This window comes from Sarcophilus harrisii, chromosome 3 (genome assembly GCF_902635505.1).
Source record: "Sarcophilus harrisii chromosome 3, mSarHar1.11, whole genome shotgun sequence".
NCBI classification, from domain to species: domain Eukaryota; kingdom Metazoa; phylum Chordata; class Mammalia; order Dasyuromorphia; family Dasyuridae; genus Sarcophilus; species Sarcophilus harrisii.
Window position 1 is genome coordinate 487,458,689 of NC_045428.1, and position 20,264 is coordinate 487,478,952.

At 36.2% G+C, this 20,264-nt stretch overlaps 1 protein-coding gene across 10 annotated transcripts in view; it reads left to right on the forward strand.

Moving 5' to 3' along the window:
* C3H11orf88 (chromosome 3 C11orf88 homolog) overlaps positions 1–20,264 on the forward strand; it is a 37,812-nt gene that overhangs the window by 2,306 nt on the left and 15,242 nt on the right. Inside the window, exons 1-6 of one of the 10 annotated variants that reach the window (XM_031961154.1) lie at positions 113–316; positions 2,533–3,051; positions 3,669–3,695; positions 4,147–4,217; positions 10,914–11,248; positions 17,752–18,410. In XM_031961154.1, coding sequence (XP_031817014.1) covers positions 2,829–3,051; positions 3,669–3,695; positions 4,147–4,217; positions 10,914–10,973 — 381 coding nt within the window. In that variant the 5' untranslated portion in view covers positions 113–316; positions 2,533–2,828 and the 3' untranslated portion in view covers positions 10,974–11,248; positions 17,752–18,410. The other 9 variants (XM_031961157.1, XM_031961152.1, XM_031961155.1 and 6 more) reach the window with 9 other exon arrangements.

Consider the following 20,264-nt stretch of genomic DNA (forward strand, 5'->3'; position numbering starts at 1 on the left):
GCCTCCAGGAGCCCCGCCTCCTCCCCGCCCATTCCGCCGGCCCCGCCCTGCTCCCCAGCTCCAGCGCGTGCCTGCCCCGCCCCCGTCGCGCGCCAGGTTCGAATGGCGGTTGGACTACGAAGCCGTGCCCTCGAGCAGTAGCCGGCAGCTGAGGGGAGCGGCTGGGACTGGACTAGGGGAGAAGGGTGGAGGAGCTCTGAGGAAAGTAGGGAAAACGACCCCCTGAGGAGAAGGAGAGACCCCCTGCGGAGAGAGAGAGGAAGAAGAGAGGGGGAAAGGGCCGAGGGGAAAGGAAGCCCCAGGAGAAAGGCAGAGGGTGGGAGCTGAGGGGTGAAAGTGGGGGAGGGAGAAACGGGGCCCTAGAGCTTAAGGGGACGGGGGTTAGGGAAGGCAGGGCGGAGCGGGCCAATAGCCTGAGGGGAGGGAGTAGAAACTAAAGGAGGCCAGAGGAGAGCCAGGCCCCTGAAGCCTGAGGAGGGGTAAGAGGAGGGAGCAGGAAGAGTGGCCCTCAGGAACCTGAGGGGGGACGAGGGGAGGGCAGAGGCGGGGAGCTTGAGAAAGAACCAGGACCTGAGGAAGAGCAGGGAGGAAGCCGGCCCCTGCACCCCGAGGAAGGAGCGGGGAGAGGGGAGGGGGCTGGTAAGGCCGACGGGTCAGCGGCCACTTGGTCGAGGTAGTCTCGGGAAACAGGCAGCGCCGGTCCTGTGGGACGCGGGGGTGGGGGGAGGGGGCCGCGTCCTGAGACACACGCCCTCCCCTCCTCCAACTGCGCCCGGGTAGCCATGACTACAAGGTGTATACAAAAGGCGGGCCCGGATCGGGCTGGGTGGCCAGTGTAGCCCGGGGCCCGTCCGGGGGAGCGACCGCACCGACGAACCTCGGGCCTCGCGTCTGGCGGGGAGAAAGCGGCTCGCTCGAAGCCGGAGGGGGAGACTTGACTGACCAACAGACGCCAGGTGACCCGAGGCGCCCATGCCTCCGGGGGCAGCCCTTCCCGCGCCGGTCCACCCACACCAGCGGCGTGTCCAGTGCTCGGTTTGTAGGCAGTGTAGTTAGCTGATTGTATTCTACTGCCTACAATCACTAACTCCACTGCCATCAAAACAAGGCACAGCATCACCGGCTGCCAAACGCCCCAGAGGAAGGAGTAAGTGGGCTCACTTGGCAGGTCTCGATGGTGGAGAAGGCGGCGGTGGCGGTCTCTTCCGAAGGGCTCGTTTTCCTGCACCTGCCTTGAATTGCTTAAGGAGAAAATTGTGATTTGTTGGGATTTATCCAGCAGTATTAGTATGCACGCTGGATGTTTAGAGGGACAGTTTGGCAATCTGACAAAGTAAACTTGGAAATGAAGGTTAAGTGTTAAATGTGTGAAATGTAACTTCATGCCGTTTTTTGTGAGTGTATAAAACGTGGGGTCTGCTTCTGCATCATTTAGCTAAAATATAGAAAAGTTTGAGGGAGAGGGTGGGGGATTTAATAAGGGGTAAGAGAAAACTGCTTGAAGATATATTTAATCATATTTTGCAGTGTGTATGTAATCCTGGAAATAGCACATTTTCAAACTTTCTAGCAGACTTAGGATAAACTCAATTAGGTGACCTGTATATGTGGACTTGGACCTAAAATTTAATGTGTTTATGAAGGTGCCACTTTTTTAGAAGTTAGAATGGGGCGGGGGGAAATTGAGTCTAGTTACTAGGCAGTGTAGTTAGCTGATTGCTAGTAGTAGTACCAATCACTAACCACACAGCCAAGTAAACAGATTGTAATTCATCCTATCCAGATAACTAAATGTGTTTTGGAGGCCAAAAGAAGAAACAACGTACAAAAGCAGCGCCTTCCCCTGACAGAAAATAGTCATAATAGACTTGGTCAAGGAGCTATAATGCTATTTTGGGAGGATAAAGTAAATGGGTAATTAGTATATTAGCTTAGTAGCTTAACCTTAAAAGTTTCATTGTTTAAGGCATGAAAAATCTTTTAAGAAATTAAATCCAAGATGGTAACCAATTTCCTAGACACATCCTGATGAATAGTTTCCTTAACACTATCATGACATGATTTGTGTATATCATACTGAACACACTTCCTTTACAAAAGTGCGAGTGAAAGCTAGCATACCAATAGAAAGTAGAATTGTTATATGTAAATGTCAGTTCCTGCTACAGTAATGTTACTAGTTCTAATGTCAGAATTCAAAATATTTCTGAATAAAGTTAATAAAGAAATTAGCTATTCTTAATTATTTACGGAATATCAAGAAATAGTTCCCCAGCAAACCTAATTGCACATAAACTTGCTAAATCTTTTTATCAATATTTTTTAACTACATGCAACATTTGGTATTTTTTCTCTTTGAGTAAAACTGTTCTCTTCTCAATTGATAACCAAGTATTAGATTCCAATCGGGCATATTGCTCAATATTAGTTCTGAATTTGTGATCATAAAGTGCTAGTAAGAGCTATATACCATAATACCAGATCGACCTGTAGCTACGCTAATTTCCCTGTTATGGTGTGCTTCCTCAACAGCTGGATACCTCCAGCCTTACTCTCAGGAGCAGGTGTACCGAGTCTCCAAATCCTTACTGCTGCTGGGACTGCGTCAATGCCAGGAGTGCAGAACTTTTACAGCCGCTGCTCTGACTTCTCCTGCCTCTGCAGATTTCTGGTATACTTTCGCTGGAGGTTCTGGGTAGGTGAAAACCAGACTGACCCCAATTTTGCCTTTTTATAGCGGGTGGGACAAAAGTAGGAGCGGCCACGAGATACAACTGGGAGACTTGTGGTCTCCTGTTTTAAGTGGGAAAGAAGTGTCCTCAGTTGCCATGGAGACAAGCCAGGGGGAAAGAGAGACTGACTCAAGGGAGCCCATTGAAAGTATATACCCTGGACCTTTGGTGTTTACCGGCTCTTCAGAAGAGGATGTGGCTTTGGCCAAACAGTTCTGGGTTTCAGCAACCATGAATCCACATCCCGAGTCTCAGTTGGTGTCAAGCGGCACCCAGCAGCGATTGCCTGTAGCTCGAACTACTGGGCCCACTATGGCTGGTGAGTAGTGGAAAAGGGTGGCTAATCCCTTGATCCCTCAAACCTATCCAATAATATTCATGTACCCCGCTATTTTTCAGGAACAACTTTTGACTATGCTATTAAATCAAATTTCATGAAGCAAATTTATTACTAGAAGATTAAACATTTGACATCTCATCTCAAAATTCATGGCAGTAATGGAAAGAGGAAGGGTCAGGGATGCATTCCCCAGTCCCTTCCCTATAGGTCTTCAAATTTAAGTTTCATTGTTGAGACATATTTAAAAAGAATGAAAGAAAAACCATTCTTTATTGGTTTATGAAAAATAGTCGAAAGGTATAGTGTTGGGTTTTGTTTTTGTTTTTTTTGGGGGGGGGTCTTTGTTTTTTGTTTTTTGTTTTTTAATCACAAATGAAAGCCTGTGAAATTTAAGGAAAGAGAAAGGAATATTCGAAGTGACCAAGCAAGTTGATAGGATTAGATTCTAAATTTTTTTGTTATCAGAGGTCACTGATAGTATGTAAAGTAAATGGATCTGTTACAGTTGTTAGCAGACATTGAGATGCATAGCATTTAAGATTTTGAGTCTCTTTCCAACTGATCCTAAAATGATTAATTTACTTTATCTTTTACAGAAAGAACTTTAAACACTGAGAATTACAGTAAGTATCAACTCTCATGATCTAAAGTACTTCAGTATTTATAGTAGGCAGAAGTACTTTCCTTATTTGAGTAGAAAACAGTAGAGATTGGTAGGGGTAAGGTTGTGAATCTTGAATGTATCTGTATTTGGTTCAGGGCCTGGCAATTTCTCTATTCAAAGAAGTTGCAAGTTTTCTCAATAAAATCCCAGAAATCAAAAAGTTCAAGATTTTTCTTTTTTTTTTTTTAGAAAAGTTTTCTAGATCTCTGGAATCGGATCTAATTTTGGATTCATTTGGTCCATTTGTTGAGTTAATAAAAGTTCCAGGGAACAGTGCAGTATAGCACTAATATATTACGGTTTAATCTTATAAGTTCTCCTAATCTACATGCTATTTTTTGCATATGTAATTTTTTATTTTTAATGGCAATTTCAGAATATTATATTCCAAATTTGACTGTTTTGTTTAGAAACTGAACAGCTCTTTGAAAAAAACAGAAAGGTTCAAGAAACTGAGAAAAAAGAAAGATACCTCCAAAAGGTAGGATCATATTTCAAAAGCACATCTGATTGATGCAACATTCTTTAAAGTTTATATTCCTTTTGTTACTGTTTGCATGGAAAGACAAAAATTTTTCCAAATTTTTCAATATAAACAATAGTCCTAAACTTTAAAAGGAATTTTCATTGCTAAGTTGGTATGGGAAAAAATGGATAAATAAGAAAGTGTTTATTAAGCAATTAACTGTGTGCAAATTTTGCATTTTGAAACCAGACCTAAATCAAGACTTGGACTTTGTAATGGATATAATTTTGATTAACTTAATACATCAATGTTAGAACTTGAACTCTTTAAGTTTCTTGCAAACTGGTTATATAATAGTAAATGAATGTCACTGGTACTAATTGAATGAGGATGATTATTCGAGTAGTCAGAATCTAAAATGCAGGTATCTGACTAGAATTACTTTTATAAAAAAAATGCCAGTCCATATTCTTATATAGTCATTGTGACATAAATTACTTGTGTGCTGTTATAATTTTATTTTGGTGGAGCCACTACTTGTCTCCAACCACATTTTCTTATAGTTTTCTAGGGAGTATAGATGAGATTTTGCTCAATTGGGCATATTCTAGTTCTTTCTTGGTCAACCTGGAGCCTTTGGGAATCATCCATGAGATAATAATCTATTGTTGGGTATTTAAGAGTTGCTGTTAGGAATGCTTAGCAGAATTCCAAATAACTATTTGCTTTGAGTCTTTCAGGTTCTCTTCAAGGGGTCTTTGGCTATTTCAAGAACTCTGCAAAAGCCTTTAAGAAGTTATAAACCAAAATTATAGTATACATGGAATAGAGAAAGATGAGATTTCACATAGTTTGTCAACCAAGACTTAATACAACACATACCATTTACAAGTATAGAAGCAGTTAAGTAAAATGGGGTGAAAGTGTGATTGTATCAGCTAAAATCATTTTAAGCAAAAGCTGAAAAGAGTGAATTTGGCACAGTTAAAGAAATCAGCTGAACAAATCAATTTTTGGCAATCCCAGTGGTTTAATTTGCATAGTAGAGAAATAGCCTTTAACTCAGCAACTAATGTTGTGATTTATAGAAACCATTTATTTGGTTAATGGACAAATTCTATTCCTGTAACTGCTTCTCTATGATAAAGCAAAGATGGAAGACCCCATTTTGGCTAAGTGTCTTTAATCACAGGAGATATTGGCAAACTCTGAAACTTTTATCGGGAATTCCACATAAATTACAGAACAATAGATGAGTTTGCTGATCATATTGTCCCATTTCGTGGGTTCTTTTGTTATTTTTTCAGTTTGATTAAATTACTAAGATACTTAGTCATCATTTTCTTCTTTATGGAATTTTTGGAATTGATTGAACGACTTTTGAAGAAACAAGGTTTTTTTTTTGTTTTGTTTTGTTTTGTTTTGTTTAATTCTAAGTGGGGAGAGTTTTAAGAGGAAATCATTCCCATGATTTCTGAAAAGAGCGCTGAACCTAGAAATGAATATTAGCTCTGTTACTTGATACTTAAGCAACATTGGGCAAAACAACCTACCTGGGTTTTAATTTTTCCTCATTAGTAATTAGGGATAATAATCCTCATCCAGCCTACATCATGGTTTTTTTTTTTCCTAAACTGAGCAATATATGTGAAAGTGTTTTAGTAACTCTTTAAGTATTTTATTATAAATGAAGAATTATTATAGAAGTGAAAAACTTTGGAGATTCCAAAAACATCAACTTTGTATAATAGGAGATGGATATTTTGCAAATAAGAATATCAAGCTTCCCTTACAATTTCTAAGGTTTCATCAAAGGCAATTCATCTATATAATTCATCAAACTACTATATATGCTCAAAATGAATTTTCTAGTTAGAATAGCAAAGGTCTTTATTTATTGAGATCACTCCTAGTCACATATAGCACAGGAAGAATTTTAAATTTCCACGTTGTGATGATTACAAAAATGTTTTATTAAATTTTCTTTTCTCTCTCTCTCTCTCTTTTTTTTTTTTTTTTTTTTTTTGCTAAGAGTTTCAATCAATGAATTGATTTAGAGGTAATCATCTATTTAAGACTCTAGAGTGCAGAAATCTGGCCCAGTCCTTTCTAGCCATTCAGTGATTTTATGAAAGCTTAAAAATAGGACCTCAGAAAAAAAAATGATGACAGTATTTTAGGATTTTGATTTGATGACATCAAAGGTCCTTTTGAACTCTCTGGAATTTTGATAGAAGTAATAGTTAATATTTGTGTAGAACTTAAAAGTTCTCAAAATGTTCTTTCATGTCATCCTTCCATCATCAGCCTTTGGAAATAGGTATTAATGTTCATTTTATAAAGGACATTATTACTTATCCAGGATCATACAACTCGTGAAGTATCTGTGAGGCAAGATTCAAATTCAGATCTTGACTTCAAATCTAGCATTCTCCGCAGTAGCTAACCTCATCCTAGCATCATGCCAAAGAAATCCATATTTTTAGATACATCCCGCACTCACATGGCCTTTCCTGAAACTCAGAATTTCTTCACTGTGTCTAGACACCTCTTCACCCTGGAATCTCATTCACTTGGAATCTCATTTATACCCTGAAAGTACTTTCAGATTTAGCTCTCCCTCTTTTTGGCTGGCTCCTTCCAGAACTTCCATTTTAGGTGGTGGCCCAGATCAGCCACGTCTTCATTTCACTCTATACATATTTGACTTTTGACTTTGACATTTGACTTTCTTAGAGTTGTTCTGAAATGCTATTCTTATCACACACCCAAATACATTCATTTTTTTCTCCCCCACCCTTTTTGGGTTGTTAACCTCTTGTTTGACTATAAACTCCTTCAAGGCAGTCTTTTTATTTTATTTGTATTCCCTGCACATAGTAGAGTGCCTGACAAATAACGACTTATTAAAAGTGTACTGACTTAATTTGATTCATGAATTCTGAATATTTTATAGTGCATCCAGATAGTACTATTTTTTGTTCTTCACATCTAGTTCCATCTCTCACTTCTCTCCCTTGACTTATGTAGAGGGTAATCCTCTTGCCTCGGTGTTTTCATTTTTCATCTCTGCCTCCTGGAATACCTTTCTTCAAGACTCAGCTCTGATTTTTTAATTGTTAGTGCTCCCCTACTTTGTATTTTATATATGCCATATATATCTATCTTTGGATATTTTGTACTCCCTCAAGTAGATTATGTGCTCCTTAATAGAAGAAACTTATTGCATTTTTATCTTCCCTATGTATGTCAGCTTAATAGAACTTGTCAGTTAACTGGTTCTATTGATCTAATATTAAAAAGTCACAGGTGTCTCTTTGGGGCTAGAGGACTCCATCTGGGTTCCTCAGTTCTGGAACATGTTCTCAGTTCTGGAAAGGTTCAGTCCTAGAAGAGTGGGGCTCCTAATAAAAATCCTTAAGCTTGATCTTGCCACAAATGTTCCATATCTTATATTCATGAATTCTAAAATTCTTTTATCTAATTTATCATTCTACCTATCATTCCAAACTGTCTTGCATCCTCACCATGATCTCCAGTCCCTCAAACTCTCAGTTCTTTCTCAAGCTGTCTTTGCACTCATCATATACTCTTTCCCCTTCCCCAGCTTGACCCCTATTACTGGCCTCTTATCCAGCCCCTTTATCCTGTCCCAAACCCCAGCCTTGATTACTCTTATCATGTCCTGCCTTTATTTCACATACTACTGAAAGAAGCTGGAGAAAATCATGAAAAACTGCTGACTGAATCTAATGTTTGTTTCATAATCTCAAATGGGCCCTTACTAGGGAAAGAATCCTTTTATAACTCCTTCACTGATTCACTATCCTACTTGCCCCAATTTTTCTAAGCACTCCACTTTCTCCTCACAGAGAATTTTCTCTTCTCCCTGGTTCCCTGTTTTGTCACTAGGGTGCCTTCCGCCATTATTTCCTTCACCTCTTGTTCCACATGAAGTGGCATTTCTCTTTGCCAAGGCAAATCCCTCCACATATATAAGTAGGCCTTTTGTGGCTAAATTCTTGAGAAGGCTTCCACAATAGATGCCTTTTCTTGCCTCTCTTTTTTTTTTTTTCCAAAATAAAATTTATATTGCTGTTATGGTAGCACCTGGGACAACCCCCAACAACTCGGAGAGAGGGGCCCTAGACCAGGTTGAGTATTCTAGCTTCCGTGGAGAAAGTTAACACACATAGAAAGCATTGGTGGGAGATCAGACATGAGGCTGGTATACATGCAGGAAAGGGGAGCAGTTCATTTAATGGCTTGGATCCTTGTCTCTCAACTCTTTGTGTGGTCTGGTTTAATCTTCCTAGCACAAGCTAATCTTGTGCTCTTAATCTCATCATGCAACTAAACTGCTCTCACCAAAGTTACTAACAAATTCTTAAAGACCTTTTCTCATTCCCCATCATTCTTATCCTCTCTTCAATCTTTGATACTGTTAATAAACATCTTCCCTTTAATAGCCTCTTTTCTCTAGGTTTTCATAACATTAGTCTCTTCTGGTTTTCCTAGCTACCTGGCCACTCCTCCTCAGTCTCTTCTGCTAGATCTTCATCAAAATAATAACTTGCTAACTGGGGGGTTGGGAGGGGGGGGTCCTCCAAGAGTCTCTCTTGGGCTCTCTTCTCTTTCCTTTCTATACTACTTAGTGAAGCATATGAGGTATTCAGGAGGATTAGCACCTCTGGTGTGAAGTAAAGGCTTGCCAAGCCCTTTTCAGGGCTGCTTATCTATGTTTGGTGTCTACCTGATTCATACAGCTCTCACCTATGGCCCCAAGAAGCTGTAGCATTCGCAATGGCTATACCCTAATAAACCCCCTCTCCAGGTGGGCTTAAAGCATGTTAAGCATAATTGATAAGCCCCAACCTGTTGATGAATTAGGGGAACTTCTATCCCAAACATGTGAAGACTTGTCCAGGCAGTGTAGGCAGATGAGAACAATTTGTTCCAGTAGCCATGGAGACTGAAGAAAGCAGCATAGAGTGTTTAGAGCTTGGTCAGACATTAAAGATCATCCACTGCATCACCAGTTGTCCATCACCAGTTTTGACTTGTTCTGCCACTAGACTTGATGACTCGGGAAGAGTGAAGTTGATGGCTTTGTGCAACTTTGCCTCACTTCACAAATAAGTCAAGATTTCACCTCAGATGTCATTGGCCTTCTTCAAAACCAAAGGACAAATGACAATTTAATGTGATGATCTATCTAATCAGTTTTCATGGATTCATGAAATCATCTATGCAGATGATTCTCAAATCTATTCAGCTTTAACCTTCCAATCTCCAGTTTTGCATCTTCAACTGCCTTTTAGATATCTCAAACTGACTTATGTAGCCATTTTAAACACAACATATTCAAAACTGAATTCATTATCTTTCCCCAAAATCCATCCTTCTTCCTGATGTCCCCTTTTACCATTAATCTAATAATTACTACTAATCTTCCCCAGTCATCTAGACTCGAAACTTAGATGGCATCCTGTATTTTCCTCTTTCATTCCCCATATCCAATTGGTGGTCAAATCCTGTTTTTTCCATTTTTTGTAATATCTCTCCTCTTGTCTTAGTCACTATCACCATTCAAGTGAAGGCTGTTATCATTTATAACTGTATTATTGACAAAGACTGTCAAGGCTTACCTTATGTCTCTCCCTACTTTATTCTTTACTCATCTGTCAAATTGATCTCTCTAAAAAGATCTGACCATATCTTCATCATCCACCATTCAATAAATTCCGCCCTACTGCCTCCATGAAGTACAATCCCTACTGCCTCCATGATCAGATATAAAAAACTGTTTGGCTTTCTGGGCCCCTCATAACCAGGTCCCTTCCAACCTTCCAGTTTTCTTATATCTTGCTTCCTTTTACATACTTTGTCATCCAGTGACACTTTGTCCTCAAATATAGTACTTCAGCTTCTAATATTCTCCATCTCTGTCTTGATTTCTTAGCTAAGGTTTCACTGCAAGGAACCTCTCCAACTCATTAATTTTAGTGCTTGCCTTTTGAGAATGCCTGCAATTAATCCTGTATATAGCTGGTTGTACATAGTTATTTGCATACTGTCTCCTGCATTAGACTGTGAACTCCTTTTGTCTTTCTTTGCATTTCTGGCATTTAACAGTTATAGGGACATAGAAGGTACTTAATAAAAGCTAACTGACTGACTTTTTCTCACATTCTTCCACTTAATAAATCTGATCCCAGTGCTTTTATGGAGAGAGGTTTTTTGTTTTTAAAGATTAGCCTTTGGGGGGAGGGAACTTTTTAAAAAAGAGAGGTGGCAGTGGGGTAGAAAAATTCTCAATGTATAAAACAGAAAAGGAATAGGTATTTATTTCTTAGACAAAAAAATGAAAAATTCAGACTACTCATTTGGCCAAAACAAATAGGAGCCTATTACTGTTTTGCTCTGATAAGAGAATTATACTCAAAACTATTTAAACATGGAAGTAATATGCAGGCCTTCTGATTAGACATTTTGCATTTCATCTCACCTCTGCATTATTTCCTTCAAAGTCCATCTCTTTTGGCAAGTCTGGCTTCAAAAGTTGGAAGTCTTTCCCCTATTGTGGTATTCTCTCCAATATAGAAACTCACCTTTCTACCATTCAGTGTGATAGATTCAGGATACCTGGATCTCTCAAACCCAGAAGGTTACCTTCAAGCCTGGACATAATTATTTGGTTCATCTATTTAGGAAAGAAAACCCTTAAGTGGAAATGGCAGCAAGGTCCCAAGTGCAAACTTAACCACTTGAGTTCTTACATATCACCACATGGAAACAGTCATCATATGTTTTGGAATGGGGAATGAAACCAGCTCTGCCACCAGGTTTGTAGCCATTCCACAATTTCCAAGTGGAAAAGAAAGTAGATGTGGAATCATCCCCTCTTTAAAGGTCTTCTGACTCATTGGTTCTTGCTGCTAAGTAGCCAACAAGGAGAAGCTTTTTCATCTCAAAGCTCAAGCTGATTGTCATGGGAGCTGGAGGAAGCCAGGGATTTTCACCACCATCCTCGGAGTATTCAGATTGTAAGTCACACATAGCCAGAGTAAGCAAAAGCAATTTTTTATGTGATCTAACCCCATTTACATGAAAATACAATTACAATATCTTATTGGTTTACAGCATAGTGGTGCTTTTTGACATTTCCAAGTGTGGTAAAAACAGAATTTTATATTCTTAGTAACATTTTCTAGGGCTAATAGCTTTATATTATATATAATATACATATATATGTATGCATATATCATGTATATGTGCATGTCTTTTAATAATCCAATGGATCTATAACCTCATCAGTTTAGGTATTTATTCTAGTCATGCAGATTGTAACTCTACCTGATCATGCCATTAAATTCTCATATATGTATCTTTTCATTGATTTGCCACAGGACACCTACCCAATATGCTGGTTGCCTTTTTTCATAGTCTTTTTACATTGCATATATGTCAGTAGAGGTTGCAGGCTATCCATTAATTGTCCCTTTCATTATCTCTTTGATTTTATGATGAACACAGTTCCTTTTCTGTTTCCCGATGACAATCCTTCACATTTATATTGTGTTGCAATCTGTACATAAATATGAAGCTTCAGTGGCTCCCTATTGACTTTAGGAATAAATATAAACATATAAAGCCTCTTACAATCTAATTTCATTCTAATTTTCTGATTTACTGCACATCACCACTCTTCTCCTCTCCTTTCCTTTTCATGTAATAAGCAAAAAGGCCTACTTGCCAATCCCCATTAAAGACATCTCATCTGCCTATGTAGGTTGTCCCCATAGCCCAGAATATCCTTTCCTCCTTATCTACGTCCCTAAGATTTACCTTTTAATTTCTAGTCTCACCTTCTGCATGAGATATATAGCCTGATCTTTCTTGTTGTATCCACTCTTATCCTTATCCTACATTACTATGTATTTTACATGTTGTTCTCTGTTCATGTTCTTTCCTTGTCAAAAGAACACAAGTTCCTTGAGAATAGTGACTATTTCATTTTTCATTCCAGAAACTAATACAGTGCCTGGATTAGGTGCTTAGTAAATAGTTAATATACATACATACCCATACAAGTTGCCATAATATTTTAGTTCACTATTTTCTTAATGTATATAATGGATTGAAGAGTGGTAATATAGCTTAATATGATTATTAAAATAGCTTGGTTTTAGATTTCATTCTTTTTTTCTCTTAACATTTTTTTTTTTACTATATCTGTTATTACTCTCTTCTGACTGAGAGCAGAAAATAATTCATTTTTTAAAAAATTTTTAATTGTGTTGTTAGACTGCTTTAAATGCTTGGATGTCTAAACTGCTCTATAAATGTTGGACATTGTTAATACTGTTTTAGATTGGAACATTTTTCACTGATTTCCAGCTCAGAAGTTTACCCCCATAAATATCATTTAAGGTTAACAAACTGAAGGCTAAATATGGAATAAACTCTATTGAAACAAATGTATTACTTTATTATCTCCCTTGGTGTTATCTGCATTTTAAAAATTTTAATGTTACCCTCACCTTTGGAGTATTTTATAAGCATATGTCATAATTTTAGGTTAATCAACAAGATGCTAATAGTTTTGTGATATATTTCTGTGGCAGAAAATCAAAAAGAAATGATTGAAGTTGCTTTGACTAAATGGCTTTATCCATGTTTAAAGAAAGCCTTACAGCACTATACACAGCATGACTCTTCCTCTTGAGAGTTATGGAAATAGCCTTGCAACAATTAAAATAAATGTATAGTCAGCTATTTCGTTTGTGGTTATAAAATTAATCCACATTTAGTACTGCCACCTTTAAAAGAGCTCTTTATCTGATCATGTCTTTATAAAGAGAAACATAAATAAATAAATAGTTCAATAATTCTAGAAGGAGAAATCAGACCATTCTCTATTGAACTTTTTAAAAGGGGATGAAGCACTTAATAATTCCCATAGGAAATCAAAATTGTATAATGAACAAATCCAAACCAAGTAAACCACAAAGAATAAGATTGGCACAGTAACCTATTAAATATGTAGTATTTATTTATTGGGAATTGGATTTTAATGACCTGCAGCCTCAAAGAAATGCCACACCCATTTCCACCAGTGCTGACTACAGTATTCACTCAACTCCTTTAAGAAGGAATTCAAGTCATGAACTTCCCTGGAATGACAAAAAAAGAGCATATGTATGCACAATAGCATACACAAAACAAATCTATACAAATATGTAAGTGTATATACACACATGTATTTTAAACTTTATTTTTTTCATAACAGTCCTAAGTAGTAAATACTGTTTATCCCCATTTTACACATGAAGAAACTAAAGTTCAAAGAGGTTATCCATGGTCACTGATAGTAAGTCGCAGAGGCAGAATTATAACCCAGATCTCTTCTGATTCCAAGGGCACCAACCACCCTTTTCATTACCCCAGATCATAGACTTTGGAACTTAAAGGTAACTTAGAAATCATCTAGTCTTTACTATGATGCCAGTTTTGCCAATACAAATCACTCTGCAAGAGACCAGTGGAAAACAAAATTCCTGCTAACGATAGTACCATGATCCCATATACAATTGAGGAAACAAGTTTCTGGTGAATTTTTTTGCTCTATTGAGTTGCTGTATTTTGATGATGTAATGATTTTCACATTTGCCCAGAACTGGTTTGCTGCAAAATATTTTGCTGAACACTTGATTTGTCCTTGCTGATTACATAACAGCATATCATAGTACAAAGAGAATTAGATTAGGAATCAGACTCAGCTTCTCTAATGCTTCCTTTTTTCTTACCTGTAAAATAAAGATATTGAATAGATGAGATCACCCACTAAAGTTTTAGTGTTACTTCTATATCTAATCTGTCTCTCAACTGTATTGTTCTGGGGTACATGAATAAGACATACCAAATTATTCTTTCCAAAAAATTAGTTTAAGATTGGGAAAATACAAGCACACTGATATTAATTAAAATTAAAATAGCCAACCTACTTATCCTTACTTCTGCCAAAATGGGGAAAATACAAACACACTGATATTAATTAAAATTAAAATAGCCAACCTACTTATCCCACTTCTGCCACATAGATTTGCTTGGAACAAAAAAAGGGGGGTATTTTTTAAACTTTAGCAGTAAGACATTTGTTAATTCTAAAATTTCCTCTTCTATCTTAACTTCCTTCTCTACCTATATTACTGTCATTTAATCTAATTTTCTCCCATTTCCCCAGTCTATCAAACCTCTTTGGAATTTGCTTGCCTCCCTTCAAAATAGTAGGGATATTTGTACCCACTTCTCAAGATTTTATAACTCTTTGTAAACTTTATAACACTAGGTTAATAGGGATTATTATGCCTGGGCCCATAAATAATTGAATTGAATTTGCCTCTTTTAGGCAAATTAAAAAGTCATACAGTAAAATGAGAGACATTTCTTTCTCCTAGGCTCAAAAAAGGATACTTATTAATCACAGCAAAATATAGTCCAAAATGTCTTCAGATCAAAAAGATATAATCATTTTTTAAATGGCTTCATAATTTCTAAGAGTCTAAATTCAGACATAACAAGAACCTTACAGGTCATCTAGTCCAATTTCCTTTAATCACATCAGAAAACTAGCCCCATGGGTCCTTCAACTCCATATGCAGCACGTACTCTGATAATCATGTAAAGATACTGTTTTAGTGTTTATCGTACTACTATAACTGATTGTACCTTACTTGGGCTTAGATGCTTTGTGGCAGTTTTTTTCCTTCTGGTTGGAAAATAACAGGAGTTTCCCAAACCACTTCCATAAAGATGATGATTTGGAAAATAGTCTAAGGCACAGATTGTATTCTTTAGCTGCCAAGAGTAAAATTGGATGATATTCAACCTGAAAGGAGGGATCCCCAAAGCTGAGAGAGAAAATATAGAATGACACAAGATATTTCATGTTTTGGAGAGAAACAATAGCATCCTTTTGAAGCAAGATTCCCAATTGAGTGTGAGCTCAAAAGATATTTGGACAGAAGCATAAAGTGATCAGATTCTTCACTTAACAAGAATGCTATTAACAAAAGCACCATGTAAAGCAGAATCAGTTAAGACCAAGATCTCCCCCTAGACCTTGATAAATTTATTATCTCTGAAGCCCTCCTAAAATACTTTCATTTTTATTCTAAAGTAACATGCAGAGAAGTTCACCTTCTGGTCTTCAAGAATGAGCATAGTTCTTTGATTTATTTTAATGAGTTACAGGCTTCTTGGACATTCATCTATAACTATTGGGCCTTGGTTGAAGGTCAATTAAATCATCTAGCATTCCTTGTTTGGGATATAGTCACTCTACTAGGCCACTATCTTATGCTGCCTTTTCCTATTCAAATGATCATATGCTAACAGTAAAACAGATGACATATTAAGGGCCAGACCTAAACACTGATTCTATCATAAAAGGAGGCCAGTTTTCAAGAGTAACAGCTGCACAAAATTGGAGAAGCTTATGGAGTTGCTGCTATAGATCTCTTGAACTTCATGGAAGAAAAGCTAGATCTCAGTCATTTATTTCATCTATAAAATGGATCTATAATCTATAAATCTATATCTAATATCTATAATAAATCTATAAAATCTATAATCTATTTACATCCTTTCAAACTCCAATAATCTGTCTCTGAAATAGAACTTTAAAAAAAGACTTGGTCCCAGTACGATTAGTGCAAATTGAGAGCTGGCAGAAATTCTTTAGGGAAGGTATAAGAAGGCTATATTTTATACCTTACAGTCAAAAGAGTCTGTAGCTTGAAATACAGGCTCAACACTATAGGAAAATCCCAATTAGCACATATCCATGCCACAAACCCAACTAAATAACAAAATACTTGTGTGGTTTTATATTGCTATACGCAGAACCATTTTTAAGTTGTTTTAAATACCATGTAATTAAAAAAGCAAAGTATTGCAGATTTTGAAGTTGAACTAATATTTGAAGTTGGGTGCAGGTGTATGTTTTCTTACCCATAAAATATTGGGAATTTAATAAACTCTTTAAGCCTAGCTATTCAGAGTTTGTGATTTTTTTCTCTAGTCAAGTAAATCCATTGCTTAGTGATCAATTTAAAGACAGTTGATCCTATTTATATAAATTCATCTAAAGTACTTTTATAAGCAGAAAAATGTTTAAATCTTTTGATAACTCAAAAACATAGAAATAAATTAATCATTTAGGGATTATATCCCAACTTGAAAGATTTCATTGCAAAGGATAAATTTTAAGAACATTCAGGAACTGAAAACAATAAATTATAAATTCTGTGTTTATATGACAGTATCTCAAAGATATACACTTAAACATATCCTTTGCCATTTGAAGTTTAATTGCCAATCAGTGTCTACCACTAACATAAGTACATTTCTATCTTAAGAGTTGAGTAAAACATGACAAAAGATTTGGTTGATAGTAGTTTATTTAAACAATCATATGGCATAACAAAAATTGGAAAAATACCAGTCTCACAATTTTTGATCACCTTAAGTTGAAACAAATTTTACCAACTGAATCTGTCAGTAGGGTTTTATATTCTATTCATAGACATGTTTCAAATACCTTTTACTAATTTTTTGGGGGGAAGTAAAAACCTTGTTAGTGGAGTTTAGAATTTAATTTTGTCTCTACCTGTTTTGTTCATCTTATTAGAACAATACTTTAAAATCTAATTTCACTCATTGTCACTTAAGATAAGAATTAATTTAAAAGCCTATTTAGTTAATCATAGATATGTATTTTTGCATGCATTTTTATAAATATTTTGAGATAGGTTTTTATGAAAATTCTTTATCAGGTAAATATTTTGTCAGCAAAGAATACTATATGTTTATCAAGAACATTATTTCAAGCTATTAAAAAAAGTTCATGGCAGCATTAAAATCTTTGTACTGTTTTCATGATACACCTAAATTTTAACAAAAAGTTATATTAGAGTATTAAAATCATGTAGCAATCCTGGTTATGTAATTACAATGTTTTTTTCTTATTTTAAAATGTTCCTTTTAAGATGAAAAATGTCAAATCTGGGAACTTAGCCAAGATAAAGCAGTTTCCAGAAGGTGTAGAAAGGTGCTGATGTTTGCAAATCTTTACTGCAAGTCAGCAATCCTCTTTTCTTCAATTAATAAGTCAGTGTCTTCCATCCATTAACATATATTATTGCCATTAAGTCCACCTTCTAAAATCAGAATAGTGCAGGTGGAAGCCTTTTCACTGATTATTCAGCCTTTTTTTTTTTAAGTGAACAATATATCATTTTATGCTTCTCTATATCATTATTATTAACATGTCTGAATTCTCTCTGTGGCAATTATGGAACCTAGTTACAATCTAGATTGAAGTAAATATGCATAGAGAATGATAACTAATGTAAAAAAAAATAGAATTTGAGAATTATTTCCAAGTGAAGTTGTCTTTTGTGTTATGTTTTGATTAATATCCAATTTTGCTCTACATTGGTTGTAAATCATGATACTCTTTATTATTCCATGTGAACTATGGAAGAGGAATAGCAAGAAAATTAGCAAGCACTGACATTTCTCAGTTTTCCTATCAAACAGGTAACTTCTAAGCAATGTCCTAACATTAAATTTTGGGCCCCAAGAAGAAAAAAATTCAAAAAAATAGGCCCTTAACCTCTGTTAAGCAGCAAAATAAACAACTTTTCCAAGAAAGGAAAAGCCACTTTCTTATAGATAGCATTTGAAAAGTACCATCTGGGCCATTAAACATCACAAACCTTAATTTTCAAGTTACAAAATTAAAGATTACTTTTAGATCTAATCTTCTAATGTGAGTGAAATTGTCAATAAATAATTATCAATTTGGATCTAATTAAAATTAATTATACATGGTGGGGATGAGGAATTCTCTGAACTGCTCTGATGACCCCCAGAGAGTACCATCTCCTGATCATCTGGACTTTGGGAAATGGAGGAGGGATGAGGGAGAGGGAAACAAAAGGTGTCAATATGGAAGGAATATATACAAGTATAAACCTGTCCCTGAGCCCTAGTACATTGATGATAATAGTGATGATATATTGATGATAATCATTGATGATAATAATAACAGCATTTATATAGTTCTTTAAGGTTCACAGAATATATTTCATTTGGCCCTTATAATATCCTAATTTTACAGATAAGAAAACTGAGGCAGGCAGAGGTTAAACAATTTGTCCAAGATTACACAGTATCTTAAGGCAGAGTTTGAATTCAGGTCTTTTTACTTTATTCAAGTCCAAATGTTTTATCTATCTTAGCTAAATTGATGGTGCTCCTCTAATCATCCCACATACATATAAGCTTTATATCAGATAAGTTTCAATACGAATTGAATTATAGCACAATACACTATGACTATAATTGCTGAGTCATTTTTCAGTCATACATGACCCTATTTGGGGTTTTCTTAGATCCTGAAGTCATTTTACTATTTCCTTCTCCAGTTCATTTTACAGTTGAGAAAACTGGGACATACATGATTATGTGACTTGTCCAAGGTCCATAGCTAATAAGTGTCTGAGGCTGAATTTGAACTCGGGTGATTTTGACTCCAGATCTAGAGCTCTATCCAGTGTTCTACCCGCTATTCCAGATGATTGTTACATGACACCAGATATAAAATGAAATATCAATAGTACTAGAATACTTTTGAAAAAAAAGAGAAATGTGGTGTACGTAGTATAATTCACCCCACTCACTGCTTAACCAAAGTAAATAGAGTATCCAGTTTTCATTGGAAAATGTCAAGCGTCAAGTAACAACCACCAGAGTATTGTGCTATAATTCATATTGAAACTTAAACTGAAATAAAACTAATATAGTACCTGTGCCAACAGACTCAGTCAACAAGCATTTATCAAGCATTTGCTATGTATGTGATAGGCACTGTGCTAAGTGTAGAGATATGAAGAAAAGCAAAACCTCAGCTCCTGCCTTCAAAAAGTTCACAATTGCAAACAAATATGTACATGTAAAATATATACAGAATATGTTATAGAGACAGTCTCAGAAGAAAAGCACAAACATTGAGAGGAATAGGAAAAGACCTTTTGCAGAAGGTAGGATTAAGATGAGGTATGAAGGATGGCAGAGATACCAGAAGACAGAAATGAGAAGAGCCATATATAGGGGAAGTGAAAAATGCATAGAGCAATGAGATGTGGGGAGATAAGTACCTCTTATGTGAAAGCAAAATAGCAAGGAAGTTTGTAGCAAATATATTGGAAAGTTCCTAAAAGAATGTCAAATGTAAAATTTGAGAGGTAGAAAAGGAAGAGGTGAAGAGCTTGAAAAGCTAAACAGGATTTTATTCTTTAATCCTGGAGAGAACAGGGAGCTGCTGGAATTTATTGAGCAATAGGGTAAAATGAATTTAGGAAGATCTCTTTGACAACTCTTAGGGCTTTACTCTTGATCCTGTATAAGGAGTAGAGGATGACTAGATTGCAAGCCTGGAAGGATGGTGTCCTTGACAGGAATATTTAGAATTCATTAAATTATACTTAATAGAATCTCTTTTCACCCCAAGTTCTTGAAGACAATGCCAGGATATATATATATATATATTCTGCAGGTTTCACCAAGATGGAAAGGCTTCAAAGTGGTAATATTTTAGTCTACAAAAGTCCATGAAACACAAATAGGTTTTGATCTTGCATCACTGGAAGGAATATGCAGAGGGAATGCCCATGTCATGAAATTTCAGATCAATTAGTAAATATTTTTGGATTAACTGTAGACTGGCCAAATAAATGAAAAGTGAAAAGGTTAATCAACTGTACAATGTTTTTTTTTCCTATGTGAATAAATATTTTAAATTTTTGGAACCATTTTTATCCTTTTCCCCCTAGACATATCTTTGTACAGATTCTTCATCTGCAGTATTAAAGAATTTCCTCTTATAAAATTGTATCTTACATTTCTTGCTTATTGGATTATTATACTATTCTAATTCAAATATACAAAAAAAAAAAAAAGCTATGTCTTGATTACAACAGCCTATAATTTTGG